The sequence below is a fragment of the Cydia pomonella genome, chromosome 26 (assembly GCF_033807575.1).
Source record: "Cydia pomonella isolate Wapato2018A chromosome 26, ilCydPomo1, whole genome shotgun sequence".
Classification (NCBI taxonomy): domain Eukaryota; kingdom Metazoa; phylum Arthropoda; class Insecta; order Lepidoptera; family Tortricidae; genus Cydia; species Cydia pomonella.
The window spans coordinates 4374780-4394350 of record NC_084728.1 but is presented as its reverse complement, the minus strand read 5'-3'; the positions used below and the strand labels follow the sequence as shown (position 1 = coordinate 4394350).

The 19571-nt window shown below is 35.6% G+C and overlaps 1 protein-coding gene across 4 annotated transcripts in view; it reads left to right on the top strand.

Moving 5' to 3' along the window:
• Positions 1 to 19571, top strand: part of LOC133532012 (androgen-dependent TFPI-regulating protein-like) — a 41468-nt gene that overhangs the window by 8876 nt on the left and 13021 nt on the right. Inside the window, exon 1 of one of the 4 annotated variants that reach the window (XM_061870496.1) lies at positions 8309 to 8405. The exons of 2 other annotated variants lie outside the window; for them this stretch is intronic. In XM_061870496.1, the coding sequence (XP_061726480.1) occupies positions 8361 to 8405 (45 nt within the window). In that variant the 5' untranslated portion in view covers positions 8309 to 8360. Of the gene's footprint in view, positions 1 to 8308; positions 8406 to 14947; positions 15276 to 19571 lie in introns of those variants that run through there. One more of the 4 variants, XM_061870493.1, reaches the window with a different exon arrangement.

The following is a 19571-nucleotide window of genomic DNA, read 5'->3' as shown; positions in this document are numbered from 1 at the left end:
GAATGTTGATTCAGTGTGAGAATGGTCTTTATATTTATGTTCCATATTTTATTTGTTTTGATATCACAAACTGGTTGGGGTTTTTGTGCTGAAATTAAATAAAAAAAAAAATAACTATTTACAGTAGGGGACGGTGGGGGAATTAGGAACACTTAACTTCAAACGCTCGCGCTCTAAACAGATATAAAACGGTCATAAGCCGAAATAATTTTTATGTGAACCATTAGTTTGTTTATCTGTCTATCTAATTTTAACAAAATAATATTTTTAAGTTTATGTTATCCTACTAAATTTGGGTGAAAATAAAAGCCTTGCCGTTCCTTTTTACCCGAAACGTAATTGTAAACAGTCCGCAGGGGAAATGGAAATACTAAAGATTTTCAATTTAGTATCACTTTTTAAGGATCTTTTTTACCTCAAGGGATACATAAAAAATACAAAGTCAACAATATTGGATTTTCAATATATATGTATGTAGTAGGAACCATTGAGAATGCAAGGGGTAATTGGGAAAGCTCTCGTTTCCTTAGTTCCTAATTACTCCAATTGAATAATATCAATCAAAATGAGTATCACTCATGATTATAATTTTGGTGAATTCGAAACCACCTGGGGTTTGAAAACAGATACCATATTCCTACAAGATAATAACAAAATTTGAAGTCTTCGACTCCATTAACTCTATGCTTACATCTATCATGATATATGATAAAATTTATAACAAAATTTGAAAATATTTTGTTCGATTAATCGGGACCACATGTGCGTAACTTCCGAATCTTACAGTCACTTCGGCACATGAAGGCCTCTTTATGTTTGTGTGCAAGATTTTTTTGTGCAATTACAAGTACTGTAGATGTCACTGTTTTTAATTACCCGCCGTTCCCAATTCCCCCACTTTTCCCTATACCTTATGGTTGGTAAAATATTAATATTTTACACAGAGAGAGACATAAATAATATACCTATATGATTATATTTTTATTTGGAAAGCCAATACACTAAACATGGAGCAGGTATCAAAGTAACTTGGTTTACGATTATTATTTATATATGTTATTGATTATGTGAAAATATTATGCAAATTTCTCTCTAAATGCAATGTTAATGTAATCTTTATAGATCCATTGTTTTCACTGCAACCTTCGTAGAAGCATGAAATATTGCAATACTATTTAAAAATACATTTTTCATCAGTATATTAAAAGCAATTTTCAATAACTACACAATCAAAAAACTTTCTCACTTTAAATGATAAGTAATATAAACCGTCAAAAATATAAATAAACTTCATACAATAACCGTAATAATATAATACAAATTTTGGCTTCAACTTAATAAAATGGCCAAGAATTATGTTCAAATTAAACAACCTTCAAAATTCGTGTGGTTTTTCCAAACTTTTTTTCACCTAGTTTGTTTTGTACATTTTGTCTGTGTAAATGTATATGGTGTATACATATTTAAGACTACGCCGGACAAGCTGCTCGAAAATCCGTTAATTAAAATGGCTTTCAAGTATTTTCCAGCATATGGTACCTTATGGAATGCGGTGAGTAAACGATAACAAGCATACCCTTAACCTTATTGAGCTTACTGTGGGACTTATTCAATTTGTGTCATAATGTCCTATACTATTTATAATATTTATTTATGCCCTGGTCTGACATTTTCGGTTTGACATTTGGTTTGGCTGGTAAAAATCAACTTATAGAGATAATAACATTTGTTGTAAAAATTTGTTTCTTTAATAACGTAGTGAAAAAAGTTTTTTCGGGTGCGACGCTACCACTATGTGATTTGGTTTAGCCATTTATTTATTTAATCTTTATTGCACAATACATGAAGGTACAAATGGCGGACTTAATGCCTTAAGGCATTCTCTACCAGTCAACCAATAAATGATGAAGACATACCTACTGACAGACATTAAAGTTTTAAAGGGAACTCGCAATTGTTATCTGTAAATGCTAAGATGTAGAAACAAATAATGTATCGTAGGTATGCAGAACAAGCAAAAGAAATAAAAATCTCCTTATGACCTTAGGAATACGTGGTTAATATCTGTCGGATTTTACCAGCCCACGGTGTATAGTGCGACAGCAAATGAAGGAACTTGGTTTTTTGAGTACCCAACTGGAGAAGTACCTTACAGAAAACAGCAGCCAAATATCACTAGACCCTACTCATAGTATTGTGTTCCTGCCGGTGAGGAAGGTTGCCAGAGCTTAACGAGAGGGGGGGGGGGGGGGTTAGGGTCGGCATCGCGCATGTAACTCCTCTGGAGTTGCAGGCGTACATAGGCTACGGAGACTGCTTACCATCAGGCTTGCCGTATGCTTGATTGCCACCGAGGTAGTATTAAAAAAAAAACGAACTATTAAACTTAAATAATTTAAGAATATTAGGTAAGTAAGTATATCAGTAGTACAAAAGCCATCAACGTGTGCATAATATATGAATATTACTCATGAAATAGTCGCGCGTTGGTATCTTTGCCACTGGATAGCAGCGCCACGTGATTGGTCAATTTCATTACAGTTGACTACAGCGTTTGCTTATGAATATTATTTTTGAGTTGGGAGCCCATACATGAAAAATAAGCAAATACAATTTGGTATCAATATTTATAAAATCATAATTCAATCATTACAGTCGACGAGTAGAAAAATATTATTTTAATTCAGGCAAGATAAGGTATTTATTATAAACACAAGCCTTATTGAGCTTACTGTGGGACTTAGTCAATTTGTGTAATAATGTCCTATAATATTTATTTATTTATTTAACCTATATTGACGACCGGTTTGGCCTCGTGGGTAATGACTCTGCCTATGAAGCCGATGGTCCCGGGTTCAAATCCTGGTAAGGGCATTTATTCGTGTGATGAGCATGGATATTTGTTCCTGAGTCATGGGTGTTTTCTATGTATTTAAGTATTTATAAATATTTATATGTTATATATAACGTTGTCTGAGTACCCTCGACACGAGCCATATTGAGCTTACTGTGGGACTTAGTCAATTTGTGTAATAATGTCCTATAATATTTATTTATTTATTTTATTTATATTCGTGGATTCTTCTGCGCACTTGTACAAGTCGTTGGATATCGTCTAAGCTTACTTTGTACGTCATATTTTCATGAGAATTTGATATTATGCAAATACCATGCAAGATAGTCCGAGTCTAGGCTGGTTGTACAAACTGTGGTGTATTCCTATTTGTCCCCGCCACATGTGAACGGCGCGGGCACTAATGGGAACGATCCGTCCCCATTTGTTCTCACCAAGGACAAATGGGAACAGTTTCATTCCCATTTATCCACGTCGGATACAGATGAGACTGGTAAATATAACTTTATATTTCGGTTAAGGCTTTTCGGTTAAGGAAAACATTGTGAGTATGAGTATATAAGAGTAGTATTTCGTAAAACTAGAGCCTATGTCAATTCTAGGGATTAGTTGCCAAGTGGGTCCCACGCTGCCTGCGTGCGGGCTTAAGACTTTCGAATAGTAATAAAAATACAATTTAGAACACTAAAGAGCTTAGCTTAGAATAAATTTAAGAGTGGAAACTTACTGCCTTGGGTGAGACTTGAACTCACGGCCTCTGGATCGTTTAAGAAGTGTAACGCTCTTAAGGTTGATGAAGCTAGGGTCCCCTAGACCCATATGATAGAAAGATTCGCTGGCTATGGATGAGGTCTTGGTGGGTCAGTTTGCAGGGCGCTGGAGTATCGATCCAGAGGCCGTGAGTTCAAGTCAGTTTTTTTCCACTTTTAAATTTATTCTAAGTTTAACAGCATCGTTCGCAGACTGTCTGCTTGTTAAAAACAAATAACTAACCAATACCTTTAAGACTCGTTCACCTTCACAGGTCAATCCATTCATTATGCTCTAAGTAATCGTAATTAACATACTCAAGCAGTGCTCTAAAAGCGGGTGGCAAAATAATGCATTCGTTCATTTTGACAAAACAATATATCAAGTAAAAATGTACCAGTTGTAATCAAACTGGGGGCTTTAAGTAACCAATATAAATTGAAATTAATTAAAAGTAATCTAACTTTGAATTGTACTTAATTAAAACTGAAAAAAATATTAATTAGTTATAAATTCATAAAAATGGCAGAAATTAAAGTAGATATAGAAGATATAAGTGACAATAAATCGACAAAAAATTGGCATTTATTAAGAACGTTATGGCATTTAGGGCTTGTGATGTATCACAGTGTAGTTTTTGGTTTTGGTGTGTATGTAACAACGCAAGTCACGGATGAAATGGTTAAGGAGCCGACAGTTAAGATGGCGTATACTTACTTTCCTGCCTTCTTTACTCTTTGGAATTTTGTAAGTATAATCATGTTACCTACCAAGTATCGGAAACCGGTAAAATTTCCAAACCGTTATCATGTACTTGGCGCAAACCCTTTTAATTGCGGTTTCTCTCGCAAAACCGTTATTTTTAAACCGGTTTTTATGAGAACAGTTCTTGTCAAATTAACCGATATAGAGCAATAAAAACCGATTTCTTCCTATGTCAGTGTCTATACATATTTACGTAGCACACCACCAGGTCGGCCGGCCATTTCGTCGCTCATCGAATAAACAGTTTTTTAGGTTACAATAGAGTTCTTAAAACGTTCGCGTTCTTATAAAAGTTCAGAGAAACCGAAATAAACCGGTATTTACCGGTATTTTATAAACCGGTTCCGAGCCTTGTAACCTACTGCATTTTTCTCATCTCCGCTACCCAAAGGTCTGGAAGAGATCGCTCATTAGCGATAAGCCTGAATCCTGTAAACTGTGGAATGAACTGTCGCCTGCAGTATTTCCGGACCGATACGACCCACAAACCAAAAATAGTGTGAAATAATAGAAATCTCATCTTAAAGCGCCGGCAACGTTCTTACAACTCCTCTGTTGTTGCGAGTGTCCAAGGATGATGGTAGTCGCTTACTATAAGGTGCTTTTTCTGCTCGTTTGCCACCTATATCAGAAAATAACTGTGTGTATAATTTATACGTACCTACATCTATTCTGTGTATGAAGTTCGTATGATATTCAATTGTTCAAGAGTTAAACACTTAAAAAAACGTCTTTGATGTGTCACCCCTTTGTTTAATTAATTCTGTGGTCACATCAAAATAAAGAAAAAAAAAACATGTATTTTATTATATTATATTCAAGTACCTACCTTGCATATACTTATGTAGTTAGGTAAATATCTATCTTATAAAATACAAAAGTCAAAATTCAATAATTTGTTCTGCAAGTAGGCCTCAAGGGCACTTTCACAAGTCAACACAATATTTACAGTGCCATCATATACTTAATGACATGAAAAATATATAGTAACATTTATATATACAACAGCCAATACCTGGGTAAACATTACAATAATAATTTAAAAATGTATAATTAATTACTACAATATAAAAGACATTTATATTCTCTATGGTGGCGCTGGTGGCCTAGCGGTAAGAGCGTGTGACTTTCAATCTGGATGTCGCGGGTTCAAACCCCGGCTCGTACCAATGAGTTTTTCGGAACTTATGTACGAAATATCGTTTGATATTTACCAGTCGCTTTTCGGTGAAGGAAAACATCGTGAGGAAACCGGACTAATCTCAATAAGGCCTAGTTTACCCTCTGGGTTGGAAGGTCAGATGGCAGTCGCTTTCGTAAAACTAGTGTCTTCGCCAGTTCTGGGGATTAGTTGTCAAGCGGACCCCAGGCTCCCATGAGCCGTAGCAAAATGCCGGGACAACGCGAGGAAGATGATGATGATGATGATGTAGTCTCTATAGTTAATAATACCCAGTGTTAGAGTACTCATACTAAAAAGTAATTATACAATCATGATATAATAGAGAGTTATTCAGTTAAGTATCATGTTTAGGTAACGCAGCTTGCTTAGTTGCCTAAGTAAGGTATAAGATTGAAAAGCTATAAAAGATAACACTTTGTTTACTATACAACCTTAATAATTAATGAAAATTGGTAAGTAACTCAGTAGACAAAAATGTAGTACATAAGACATAAACGCGAGTTGAATGAGTATGATCATGAAATAGTTGCCCGTATATGTCTTTTCTATGGGAGCGCGGCGGCACGTGATTGGTCAAATTCTTTATAGTTGTCTACAGCGTATCGAAATGAATATTATAGTTGATTTGGGACTCCATACGAGAAAAGTACGCAATTATAGTTTGGTATACGAAATATTATTTCAACCATTACAGTCGACAGATAGCTAAATGAAATTATATTAAATGAATCGCGTCACGACTATTCAGCTAACAGTCTTATAAGTGATTAAAATGCAGTAAACGGAAATAAACATGGACGCCGCGTTTGAGAACATTACCGTTCAAATTCTCGGGACAATAAGCACACATACACAATTACGCACACATTTAAATAAGACGATACGTTTACAGAGCCTGTAATCAAAACCGGTAAACGAAATAATAGACATCTCTATTACTCTAATGTACACAGCTATAAGTGTAGATGAAATGCATATAATGCCAATAACTACCAATCAGCGACATTAATCCGTTAATAACCTTCTTGCTGTACGTACTGGCAGCTGAGAGTTCGCGGTTCATATTTTGATTAGAATATGGCCTGGACAAGGATAGGTTTATGCCTTAATCATTTAAAGAACCAGTCAAGCAGATTAAAAGATAACTAGTTAAAATTTGTAATTAAATTAAATTATTATTTATTTCGACCATCTGGGATCATACAACAAACACAACAACATAATATATTATGAAGAAATAAATAAATTAGTTAATTAATAAAATTTAACAATATAATGATAATTTAATACATTAAATTATAATTAGATATAACAAATTGCTTAATTACATTTCAATGTTAGTACCTACTTATCTTACGTCTAGTGAAATAACAGACTAACCCAACATAGGTAAATATTCATTGTTGTGTAAACATATTCCGCTATAATAAGTATTTTTTATGGCTAGATAAATTTTATTATCAATCTGTATGGCAGTGCGTAGTCACGTTCAGGTACAGCCAGCAACATTTACATTTTTTATTTTTTATTTATTTTCAAAAAAGTATGGTACATTTTAAACTTATATTAGGTTCGCTAAACTTACGTTTAACGGCGAATTGAGGCACTCACTTTTAACGTTAGTATCTTAATCTAAATAAAAATTAAATAAATAAAAATATATTATCTGTTTACTTGTATTTTATTGTATTGAGACAATTTTATTGTTACCTGAGACCTGCCATATGTACATACATGTAAGCAACTAAAATTTAATAAATAAATACTTATACGTTAAGTGATTCAACTGTTGGAATGACCAGAATAATTTCTGCACCACTTCACGCACGACACATGAAGATACTTTTAATTATAAAAAAAACGTTTATTTAAAAAATCTCGGTCGAACTGAAGTTAATAAAATAGTCTACTTCATTTGGCATAACATCATTCCTTTTAGTCTCGTAATCTAAAAAGTCGTATGTTGTTATGAAAATGTATACGACACAGTTACGTTTTAGCTTAGCAGCATATTTACCCCAAATACTGAAGTTATCTCAGTTATCTGTACCCCTAGTGTAAATAAATTCGATTTCCAAACGTGACGTACGCGTTTGCGTTTAGTCTCATTTTGTATTGGATTTCGAAAGAGCGCGCCAAGCGGGACGTTTTGGAAACTCAAAATCCTATACAAAATGAGACTTAACGCAAACGCGTTCGTCACGTTATGATGTCGATCAAAGTTACACTAGGGGTACTGTTTACTTGTATTTTATTGTATTGAGACAATTTTATTATTACCTGAGACCTGACATGTACATACATGTAAGCAATTAAATGTGATTCAACTGTTGGAATGACCAGAATAACTTCTGCACCACTGCCCGACACATGAAGATACTTTTAATTATAAAAAAAAAAGTTTATTTAAAAAATCTCGGTCGAACTGAAGTTGCCAATCGAGTAGGTAGTTTGGAACCCCCCTAGCGGACAGAATGCCTACATGTTTTATTTCCGTTCACTGTTAAATTAAGCTAATCAAATATCCTCAAAGTCGACTAGCATATAAAAATTCAGTTTATTATCTTGTAGCAAATAATCAGGAATTCAAACCTCAACAGACGTTACTATAAAAAAAAAACGAACCGTCAAATCAAGTCAAATATGATGGAAATTTTATTATGGAAATCTAAAATGTTGAAATGGTTTCTGGTGCTAAGAATATGTTTTTATAATGCATGTTTAGTGCATTTTGCTGTAGTGTTTTTTGGTGGATTGTATCTGTATTTTCACATCACGGAGGACCAGAAAAAGGAACCTCGGGTATTGATGGCCACAAAGTACTTTTGGTCGTGGTCTACATTCTGGGTCGTAGTGAGTATTTAATCCCTACTAATTATATTAATACTAGAGGTTCTCTATGAGCTTCAGACCTCGCAATAAACTTTATAAGCTTAGAAATGTTAAAGTAACTTTTTTAATTTGACATATATCTAAGGACGCCCCTGACGGGCAATAAGAATGGGGCCAGTACAGCGGTGTCACGCACACAAATTCGAGCCAATCGTGCAGTCTAACGCCACAACGCGATTGGATGATGACTGGTATCACGCGCGCGATTGGGCGCAACTAGTTGCGTTAGACTGCACGATTGGATTGAATTCGTGAGTGACACCGCTGAACTAGCACCATTATTAGTGTCCATAAGGCCTGTCCATAGATATAAGTATGTCAATGCTTTTTTGACGATCCGTCTGTGATAAACATAAAAAAATCAAAACACAATGGTCTTAAAGTGTCATATACCCTGCTGGCAATTTCTGCCATTTTGAAGATTTTCCAAAAAACGAAACGTGAGAAAAGTTCTATCTAACTATTGAAACTGCTCACAAAATTTCACAGGAATCGTTTGAGGAATGTGACCTACAGACATCCGGACATACGAAATATTTTTGCCCAAGGTGAAACGGCTACCTTCGCTAACGCTCGGTCAATTATGAATACGAACGTTACTCTCCCAGACTATTTGTTACCTTTTCATGCTTGAACTCAGAATCGATTTAGATCTAGAAGTTTAATGGCTCAGTTTCATTGGTCGATAACTCGGTCGATATAAAATGTGCGGGGACTCCCCGCAGGTATAACGACTAGTGAAACTCATAAGTCGATAGTACGGTCAATACAGTATGCGGGTGACTCCCCGCAGGCGGTAAGGTGGTAAAACGACTAGTGAAACTCATAATGACATGCATTTGGAAATCCCCCGCACGGGCCATATCAACCAATCAAAACAGTTCCCCGAATACGGCCCCTATGGCACGCTTTATGGACATCTCCCACAACCCGCACGCGGACCCTATCGACCAATGAAACTGAGCTATAAATGATGTTCTTGTACTGTTTTTCTGATAGAAGTAAACATAAACTACCTGAGCGCCTGCTAGAATACTAGGAGCAAATAGTACAGACCACATAATTGAGTTACGCTGTGACGCATCGTCGTATTTGACTTCTACCACAGAATAAATTAAAGTACTACTGTACAGAAAGGAAACTTCCAACAAAACCAAAGTTTGACAGCATTTCAGGGACGAATCATGTTGTCCCTTTGTAATGCATGGCACTATCCCTTTCGGCTATTTAGGGTTGTCAAAATTCAAGTGATTATCTTATCTGTGACTGTGCACGCAAAGGTCAAGTTGTGCCACCCCTAATAATTGCTCGGAGTAACGTTCAGCCGAACGGAGCCGAGAACGCCCGAACGCTGCAGTTTCCCCCCACTGCTTCTTCGCTATAAGTAACCGCGAAAATTAGAAGAAAAGTTCGCATATTGCGGGTATCTTTCTCTGTCACTTTAATTATGCCTTAATTGGAGTAAAAGAGAAAGATGCCCGCAAATTGCGTACTTCAGTCTTCGTGTTAGGCCCTCTTGTCTCTGTGTGATTGCGCCTCAGTGTCAATTGTTTTCTGTAATTACTGATATAATTATTTTATTTTACTGTATTGTATTTTATTTCATAGTGAAATCCATTTTCTTCTTTTCTATTATATTCTAACCCGCCAAGCCACGGCAGACGATGTGGTGGAATATATTATATATTCACAAGACGTTATGAGCCGAGGGTGTCCCAGAGGGGAGGAAATTCAGAATTTCATTATCTGCCTCTCTATCGCTCTTCTGTATTCGTTCGATAAAAATGCACACAATGGGAAACCTCAGTGGGAAACAGATTTGGATGGCCGAAGGATGTAGTATTTCGGCAGTTCCGTGAGAATCTAACAAATCCTTCAGTTTTAGTATAGTATTCGGCATATTCCCACAGTAAACGGAATAACAATACAATACAAATACTCTTTATTGCACACCTCAATACAGAAAACAATACAAAGAATACAGAATAGTAATATTAAGAAGAGGTAAAACAGGCGGTCTTATCGCTAAAAAGCGAATTAGTGCGGACACAGTATTTTATTCTTTATTCGTCTTTCACGTTGTACTCTAAAGTTTAACGTTATAATGTTATTTGAAAACTACTTTCAAATAAAAATGTTTAAGTAGGTAACGCCCCTATGATGAGACTGGCACCAGTAATGGAATGGTATGGACCGTGCGCGTTGGAGGGTCTGCCATCTTGTGGCCTGAATCGGAACCATAAACATGTACATTTACACGTCACGTGTGTTCTTGTGCATAGTAGGTTCTGCCATCTTGTGGGCTTCATCGGAACAATAAACATCACATTTACGCCTCGCGCCAAAATTCTGACGGCTCCTGTGCTGCCTCCTACAGTTCATGCACGTTCCCTATAAACAAATCCGGTAAAACAAGTATTTACTGTCAATTTTTAAACGCTGACAACATTTTACTATAAACAAGAGCCAAAGAGCTGCTTAAGTTTAATTTTTCATTGATATTTGTTAGTTTGAAAATTAATGGCGCCATACATCCCATTACTGGAGCAAAAAAACATAGTTTTAATTTTAAAATGTTCCATCGGCAAAAGGCACCAATCCCGTTAACATGTAAAAAATGTGAAAAAAAGTATATGCACGAATAGATTAAGTTATCTCAATAATATGAGGGTAGTTATTCAATTTTATCTACACACTTGTCACGAATGTAAATACATAAACGCATCAAAACTAACTTAACAAATAATCAAGAACAGACTAGTGTTTTAAGTGTTGTTTTACTTATTTAGTTTAAATTGTTTACTTAAAAATCTTACAATTTCAACATTTTAATTTAAATATCCTTTATAAGCAGTGGTTGATAAAATATCAAAAGTTCTGATAATGTCGAGATTTTCTTACGATTTTGAAGTACAAGAACGTAACTCAGTGAAAAATTCATTCAACCAACATGCAAAGTTTTGGATTAGAATACTGTTTCATGTCATAGTGTTTTCTTATACTGTGATGGTGAATATTATCGCGTTCATAATTTTCGAGGGCGTCAGTGATCATCCGCTGGATGAAATACGAAAATTTAACGATTTTAAGTTTATATATTTTACTAATTGGAATTTCGTAAGTATGAATTTTAGTTTTCGATCCTTCAGTGAATAGAACATTCAGATTTTTATGTCAGTCATGAGTCAAACTCAAAACTATACTAAATACCCACAAGTTAAGGACTATAGTTAGTTTAAGCATTAGAAAACAGGTAGACAATCTTGACATATCTTTTTAATTGAATAATGCTGTTTAAAAATCAGTAACTATTACTTATAAAAGCAAAATAATGTAAATGATCGTATATGATTTATAATTGTTACATATTCTGCTGTTACTTATTTTTCAAAAGTGTTTTTCTATAAAAATAGACGTCAAAATTGGTTACCTTCATTGTAATGCTAAAAAAACGAACTATTTATGGGTTAATTTTCTAATTTAACGACAATAGGTACTTTTTTTATTTGCATAAGTATGATATAATCATTACCTACATGACACACACACACACACACACACTCACACACTCACACACACACACGCGCGCATGCGCGCGCACGCACGCACGCACGCACGCACACGCACGCACACGCACACGCACACGCACCCCACGTACACGCACACACACATGCACACGCACACGCGTACGCACACACACACAAACTGTTAAATATTGACCACAGGAGAGAAAAATGTGGATAAGGGTTACTTAAATAAGAAAATTTACTTTTATAGCCCTCACTTTTGGGTATGTCTACAGCAAAAATCTGAACATAGTTTTGGGTTTGATCCACATGCAATGTCTTTTGGGTAACAAATTTGCATCGTAAATAACAGTAGATCCTCGCTCATCCGGACCTTTTCTAATCCGCTGTAATCCGAACGGGCTTGGGTGCACTCTCTTAAGGCTGCGTTTCTACCAGAGTTACGCGAGGATTCATTTACTAAGTAGCTTGCTTTTCTTTATAGAAATTTGATAAAAACTATATATATGTCATATCAAATCATACAAATATATAAGGCTCGCACTGTCAAAAAATTATCAGCTCTCACGTAGAGCCAAGCAACTCTACAAGCCCTAATTTCTCAAACTCTACTCGATAGTCAAAATATGAGGCTTGACCGTTTTCAGGAAGTACCGTTTTAAGTTACTTGAGTAAGTCAGTAACGAAATCGTGATTTTTTTTGATGTCAATAGAATCTAACGTATAAGAGCTATGTAATTGCAACTTTCTGTGTTTGATGAGTCATTATATCCCGAGAATTATGTTTATCTGGTAACCGAAACCCATGTTATGCGGGTTCAAAAAAACCAGCCAAGTGCGAGTTGGACTCGCTCACGAAGGGTTCTGTATCATTACGCAAAAAACGGCAAAAAATCACGTTTGTTATATGTGAGCCCCAGTTAAATATTTATTTTATTATGTTTTTAGTATTTGATGTTATAGCGGCAACAGGAATATATCATCTGTGAAAATTCTTTATCATGAGATACAGGCTGGTGACCGAGATACAAAGAGATAGATAGAAAAGGTAGGTAGTGCCCTTGCGCTCCGCTTGGCACGTCATAGTGGAGGCACTACCATGCTCCCAGATTATCTAATCAAAATGCATTTTCGTACCATGTTCTACAGATATAAATGCATCTCATTTGTAAAGCTAATTAAGTAATTAGTATAAACTTTACAATTCTGAGGTCATGTAAACTATCACGTGCAATAAGTCACACGTCAAACAGATAATAACCACTTAATAGTTGGGTATCGGGACAGTGTTGTCTGCATTAGCTGGATGTAATTTTAATGATTTCTAAAATAACAAAAATATGCCGTATATTATTGACACTAATCGGTGCATAAAAAAATATTTTTCTAAAATGTTGTGCCGTAAGTGCTGTAACTAACACATCCGTGGCAGCCTCGGAATCCATGATGTAGCAGATAAGCTGCAGGAAAGCCTCCGATGGTATAGAGACTACGTCGGAAATAGATGCCTCAACCTCACTGTCCAAGGCCCTAGATCACGCGGCCGCGGTAGGCTTAAGGCTTTAGGCTTAGGTTTGTCTCTAGGAGGAATTTTTACTGTGTACAGTTTAGTAAAATGACATTCAGTGTGCATGTCATCAAAGGGCATGCTAAGCTAGGGTTCTATTTGCAAAAACCCAGGCCTTTAGTTTGGTTAATGTTTGAGAGCGCCATTTTGGCCTGTTTAGCGTGCATATTCTGTAGTACCAAAACTAACTTTGACTGAAATTTAATGCTTAATTTTCTATACGACTCTCGCTAATTGGATACACTATTTTCTGAAAACTACCAATTAGGTACATCTATAGGTATGTATGTCCAGTCAAGTCAATCAATTCAGACGATTAGATCAGAGTCCCTAATGTACATTTTTTCGATAGCGTGACGTGACGTACGCGTTTGCGTTAAGTCTCATTTTGTATGGGATTTAGAAACAGCGCGCCAAGCGGAACGTTTTGGAAACTCAAAATCGCATACTAAATGAGACTTAACACAAACGCGTACGTCACGTCACGCCATCGAATAAATGTATACTAGGGGTACAGGCTATAACCGCGAAAATATTTTTGACATTAAGTATAGTTTGTTTTTTTAGCATTAGAAATTAATTAATAGTTTCAAAAACACTAGAAAAACACGCTTATAATACGATATTCCATTATGGAATGCCAGTGCCTATGTTCCGGCTTCATCATCAGACCTTGAAACTTAATCGTGGTCAAAGTTTATTACAAGACTTTTCTAACAAATCCAAACACAGCTATGATACGATCTTCCATCATGATGTTCCAATTCATATCTTCCGGCTCCATCATTAGATCAGTTCGACAGTACCATATTATTGTATTGTCATCAGAACTACATACAGCTGCCAATTTTCATAACGCTACGATCCTTGGAAGATGGTTAAATTAGTTACCTTAGATTCCATTACATAGTTAGTTACATACAGGTCGACCTAATAAAATCGTAAAAAGGTGACGTGTCTTCATACTGAAAAAAATATAACGATACCGAATATAACGATAACGAATATAACGATAACGTATATAACGATCTTGACGTGTCTTCATACTGAAAAAAATATTACTTATAAAAGCAAAATTCAAAAATTCAAAATTCAAGAATGTAAATGATCGTATATGATTTATAATTGTTACATATTTGCCGTGACTTAATTTTGCTTCTAATGCTAAATAAAACAAATGATTCCGATTTTTCTACAAATAAATAAAACTGAATACGCCAGTGTCAAAGAAAATAATTAAATAGCAATATTCGTATTCTTAACATTGCGTATGGCCACCCAACGTTCGTAACGTAAGTCTATCTATCTACCCACCGCAACGGACAGTAACCAATTACATCTTATCATAACAACAGTTCATTAATGAACTTTATATCTAATTCTTAATAAGTAGTAAAACAGTGTTCATTGTGATTTGCAATCGAAATAACGAAAATTTAGTTTTAGTTTACGGAGCGCTTTAAAAACTAAAATTTGTTAGTTTAGTTCATAATGGATGTCATATGGAAAGAAAACAACATTTTTTACAACGTTTTGTGTGTTTTAATAACTGAAAATGAAAAATTATTCGATAGAAGTGATGCTAGATTATACTGGAAAACAGTGTACCATATGTTTTTGATATTGCACCATTTTTATGTTGCTAATATTGGGGCCAGTTTAAATATGGACATTGATCATGCGGATATCAGGAAATTGAAGAAGTACAGAGTGGCGTATTTAACTGGGTGGAATTTTGTAAGTATTTACTTTCGTTATGTTTAGGATACCATAACAAATAGATAAATAAACCCTTATGCCGCTTCTCCCATCGTCTGTAACAGCGCTAAATATATCGTAACTGGGTGTTTCATAAATGGTTTCCAGTTTTTGTTCATGAAAGTTTTTGATTTTTTGTGTATATCATATATTGACGACCAGTTTGGCCTAGTGGGTACTGGGTAGTGACCCTGCCTACGAAACCGATGGTCCCAGGTTCAAATCCTGGTGAGGGCATTTATTCGTGTGATGAGCTTGGATATTTGTTCCTGAGTCTTGGGTGTTTTCTATGTATTTAAGTATTTATAAATATTTATATATTATATATATCGTTGTCTAAGTACCCTCAACACAAGCCTTATTGAGCTTACTGTGGGACTTAGTCAATTTGTGTACTAATGTCCTATAATATTTATATCAAAAAGCAAATTTTTTATGCATATTTTCGGCATTTTGGCGGCCAACTTCACTATTTTGATTTATATAATAATAATTTTAACATAGTCTAAGTCATTACCATGACTACGACAAATCTAATGACAGCATTGACAGCTCATACGTTGAAATCCGTCAATCTATAAAAATAAATAATAAATTATCATGTATGATTTTTGCACCGCCTAATACTTATCTGCTTTGCCTGAAGGTTGACGGGTGGAGAATGCCTTATGTCATTAAGTTCGCCTTTTGTACAGTGTGTTCTCTTATGTGCAATAAAGATTCAATAAAAAAAATTACACGCATGACAACTTTAGCCTACACTATTGGGTATAATTTTTTTTAATTAGTAGTATTTTCACAAATTATCAAGCTAGAGGAAATGCCTTAAGAATTCAACTTATTTGGTTGGCTACCATTCCTCAATCTACCAACGGAGCGGCAACTGACGTTCATGAGGCTTTATGATACATCTCTTTCCAACAATTCATGGCCTGAAAATAAATTGTTCTTAAATATCTGTCATCTTAAGAGTCCGCAGCAAGCTCGGCCGAATTTCACCTCGTTCTCATTTTAAATAATTGTTAGGTACATATAGCGTTGTTATAACACGGACATTACATTTAACTCAACTAAACATTCAAAATTGTGACATATCAATGTCATTTCGAACATCGATCGTCCGAGATAGTACTTATGTTTAGTAGCAAATGTATGAACTCGTACTAAACACTAATCAATATATACTCGTAAAGGCAAGTGTACATGCTCGTAATGGTCTTATAAAATAAAAATTAATTATTGATTATCTCTGAAATGGAGTTAATTAAAATACCGGTGTCTTTGAGGAAGTTACTTAATTTAAGCTCAGGGATGCACCCTTGAAATTAACGGAAATAAAAAAAAACACGGTGTATACAGGTATATCTATGACTGTAATTAGTGTATCCAGCCAGCTCCAGCATTAAAAAAAAACATAATAGAGCAAAAACAAGTTTTGTAAAACTTAAAGTCGCTGTGGTAACTATGGTAAATATCTGAAGCTACATAAATTAATTACAGGCATAGATATACCTTATCTTATTATAAATACAAAGTTTCAGAGCAATTCTTTTTAATCCTTTTAACGAGCAATTCTTGTATATGTATTTTTTTTTTATACCACGACGGTGGCAAGCAAGCATACGGCCCGCCTGATGGTAAGCAGTCACCGTAGCCTATGGACGCCTGCAACTCCAGAGGTGTTATATGCGCGTTGCCGACACTTTAAAAATCTGTACACTCCTTTTTTGAAGAACCTCATGTAGTTTTGTAGACCCTCGGGAAAACCTCGGCAGGTAGCTCATCCACAACCGGAGCGTGCGCGGGAGGAAGTTCCTCTTAAACCGCACAGTGCGTGACCATTTAGGTTCTAGGGTGTGAGGATGAACACCCTGCCGACGGCGGGCGGTGCGGTGATAGAAAGTAGCCGTGGGCATCATGTCAAACAATTGATGTATTTTAAATGTATATACCGGGTGGTGCCTGTAACAGGAGCAAAAAATTTTACTGTAAAAATAACTTTTATTTTGACTTTTGGAACACTTTAAAGTTTATTCTAAGACGCAATGTATTGAGAATTTTGTTATGTTTAAAGACTTTAAAGCGTGACAATCAACGTCAATTACACTGATGACAGCGTACATTGAAGGTAATATTTAATTTGTATGAAAAATAGGAAGCCTAAATAATTCATAATTTTCAAAAATCGCTGTACAAATGTTGGTCAGTTTGAGGAGTACAGCCTACAGTTAAATTTATTGGTCGTGTTACAGGCCACACCCGATATATATATACAATGTGTTGTGGAGCCGTTAGCCACTTATAGTGCAACGAATTTTATCGACAAATCACCCCCCATACCTATGTTTTTCTCAACCACTTTAAAACTGCACCCTTTCAAAGTTTGTTGGTGCCATACACTACTGCACTTGGTTAATGTACCATTATCTGCCCATTTACCTATCGCACCTATAATAGAATAATTAAAAAATAGCCAGTCATTTTATAATGAGAACGTAGCTACGTTTGTATAGAGAACCGAGCTTACTACGGACTCTTAAAGTCCTTAAGAATATTACTGATATTTCGTGATATCATACGAGACAACCTATATCGCTATCTCCTTCCGGAACGCGCGTAAGATAACATACTAGACCAGACACGTGATGACAATTCGTCTGCACTTCGCCCCCATGTCGACAACCTGATAACTCTGTACAAGCCGTAATGTGTCTTAAGACGTTGGAAAAAGGTTCTTATCAGGATGACGGCGTGTGAGGTCATTTTTGTAGGTCAATGACATTTGTAATAAGAATTATCTTGGTAATTATGTGATATACGCTAATTACTTAGTTAATAAGTTGATTATGCAATGATCATCCGATTAAGCCAGTGATAGCCGATTGGTTTAAGCGTGCGACTTATGAAAGGTTCCCGTTTGATGCTGGGCTGGTCCCGGGTTCAAATCCTGATAAGAGCATATATTTGTGTGATGAACACGGATATTTGTTTGTGAGTCATGGGTGTTTTCTATGTATTTAAGTAGTTATAATTATATTATATATATATATCGTTGTCTAGGTACCTACAACACAAGCCTTAATGAGCTTACTGTGGGACTTACAAGGAAAGGTACCCAACTGTCTGGTTCCGATTTAATTTATATTTATATATGTTATAGAGTAGTCTAAAATAACGGACAGGTATTTTTTTTTAGCTGCCCAAACTCAACCTATTAGGAGAAATTATCCTCCAAAGTACTAAAAAGTTACTAAATCTTCTAATTCCTATAGAAAGTGATGCTCAAGCAACTTGCTAGTTAATGGCTGGTTTGAGTATATGTTTTTGACACAATGAAAAATTAGAAGCGCTGGTGGCCTAGCGGTAAGAGCGTGCGACTTGCAATCCGGAGGTCGCGGGTTCAAACCCCGGCTCGTACCAATGAGTTTTTCGGAACTTATGTACGAAATATCATTTGATATTTACCAGTCGCTTTTCGGTGAAGGAAAACATCGTGAGGAAACCGGACTAATCCCAACAAGGCCTAGTTTACCCTCTGGGTTGGAAGGGCAGATGGCAGTCGCTTTCGTAAAAATTTGTGCCTACGTCAAATCTTGGGATTAGTTGTCAAGCGGACCCCAGGCTCCCATGAGCCGTGGCAAAATACCGGGACAACGCGAGGAAGAAGGGAAGAAGGGAATTGACACAATGAAAAATTAGGTTTATATTAGGTTTTCCTTTTTTTTTGTCAAAAATGCAATACAAAAAAAAATATAAAGCGTGACCTATAAACCTAGAATATTTTATGCTGAAGCGATTGACATCAAAACCAAAGTGATTTGTTAAGATTTAGTTTGTGGAAAACGTTTTCTCCAGAAATGGAATTTTATAGAAAAAGTACCGTTATTTCGCTAGGATCGCAAAGCATATTTTTGCCTCTTAACAGGAAACGACTGCCTCTCCATACACACGTAGTCCCCATTTTTTACTCATTTATTATTTATTTTAAGATTATTATAATGTAATGTTTACCCAGGTATTGGCTGTTGTATTTATAAATGTTGTTATGTATTTTTCATGTCACTATATGATGTTAGTATAAATGTTGTATTGACTTGTAAAAGAGCCTTTGAGGCCTACTTGCATATTCATGGTATGGAAAATATTTTTTCACCACACCGGCAAAGGCTCTCTTGATTGTTAAAAAACTGATGAGAAAGTTGCATGTGGGGCAAAGTAATTTGATGCAAATTTTAAATTGTTTCCTTATGTTGGCTGGTAGAATTGACTTTTAAA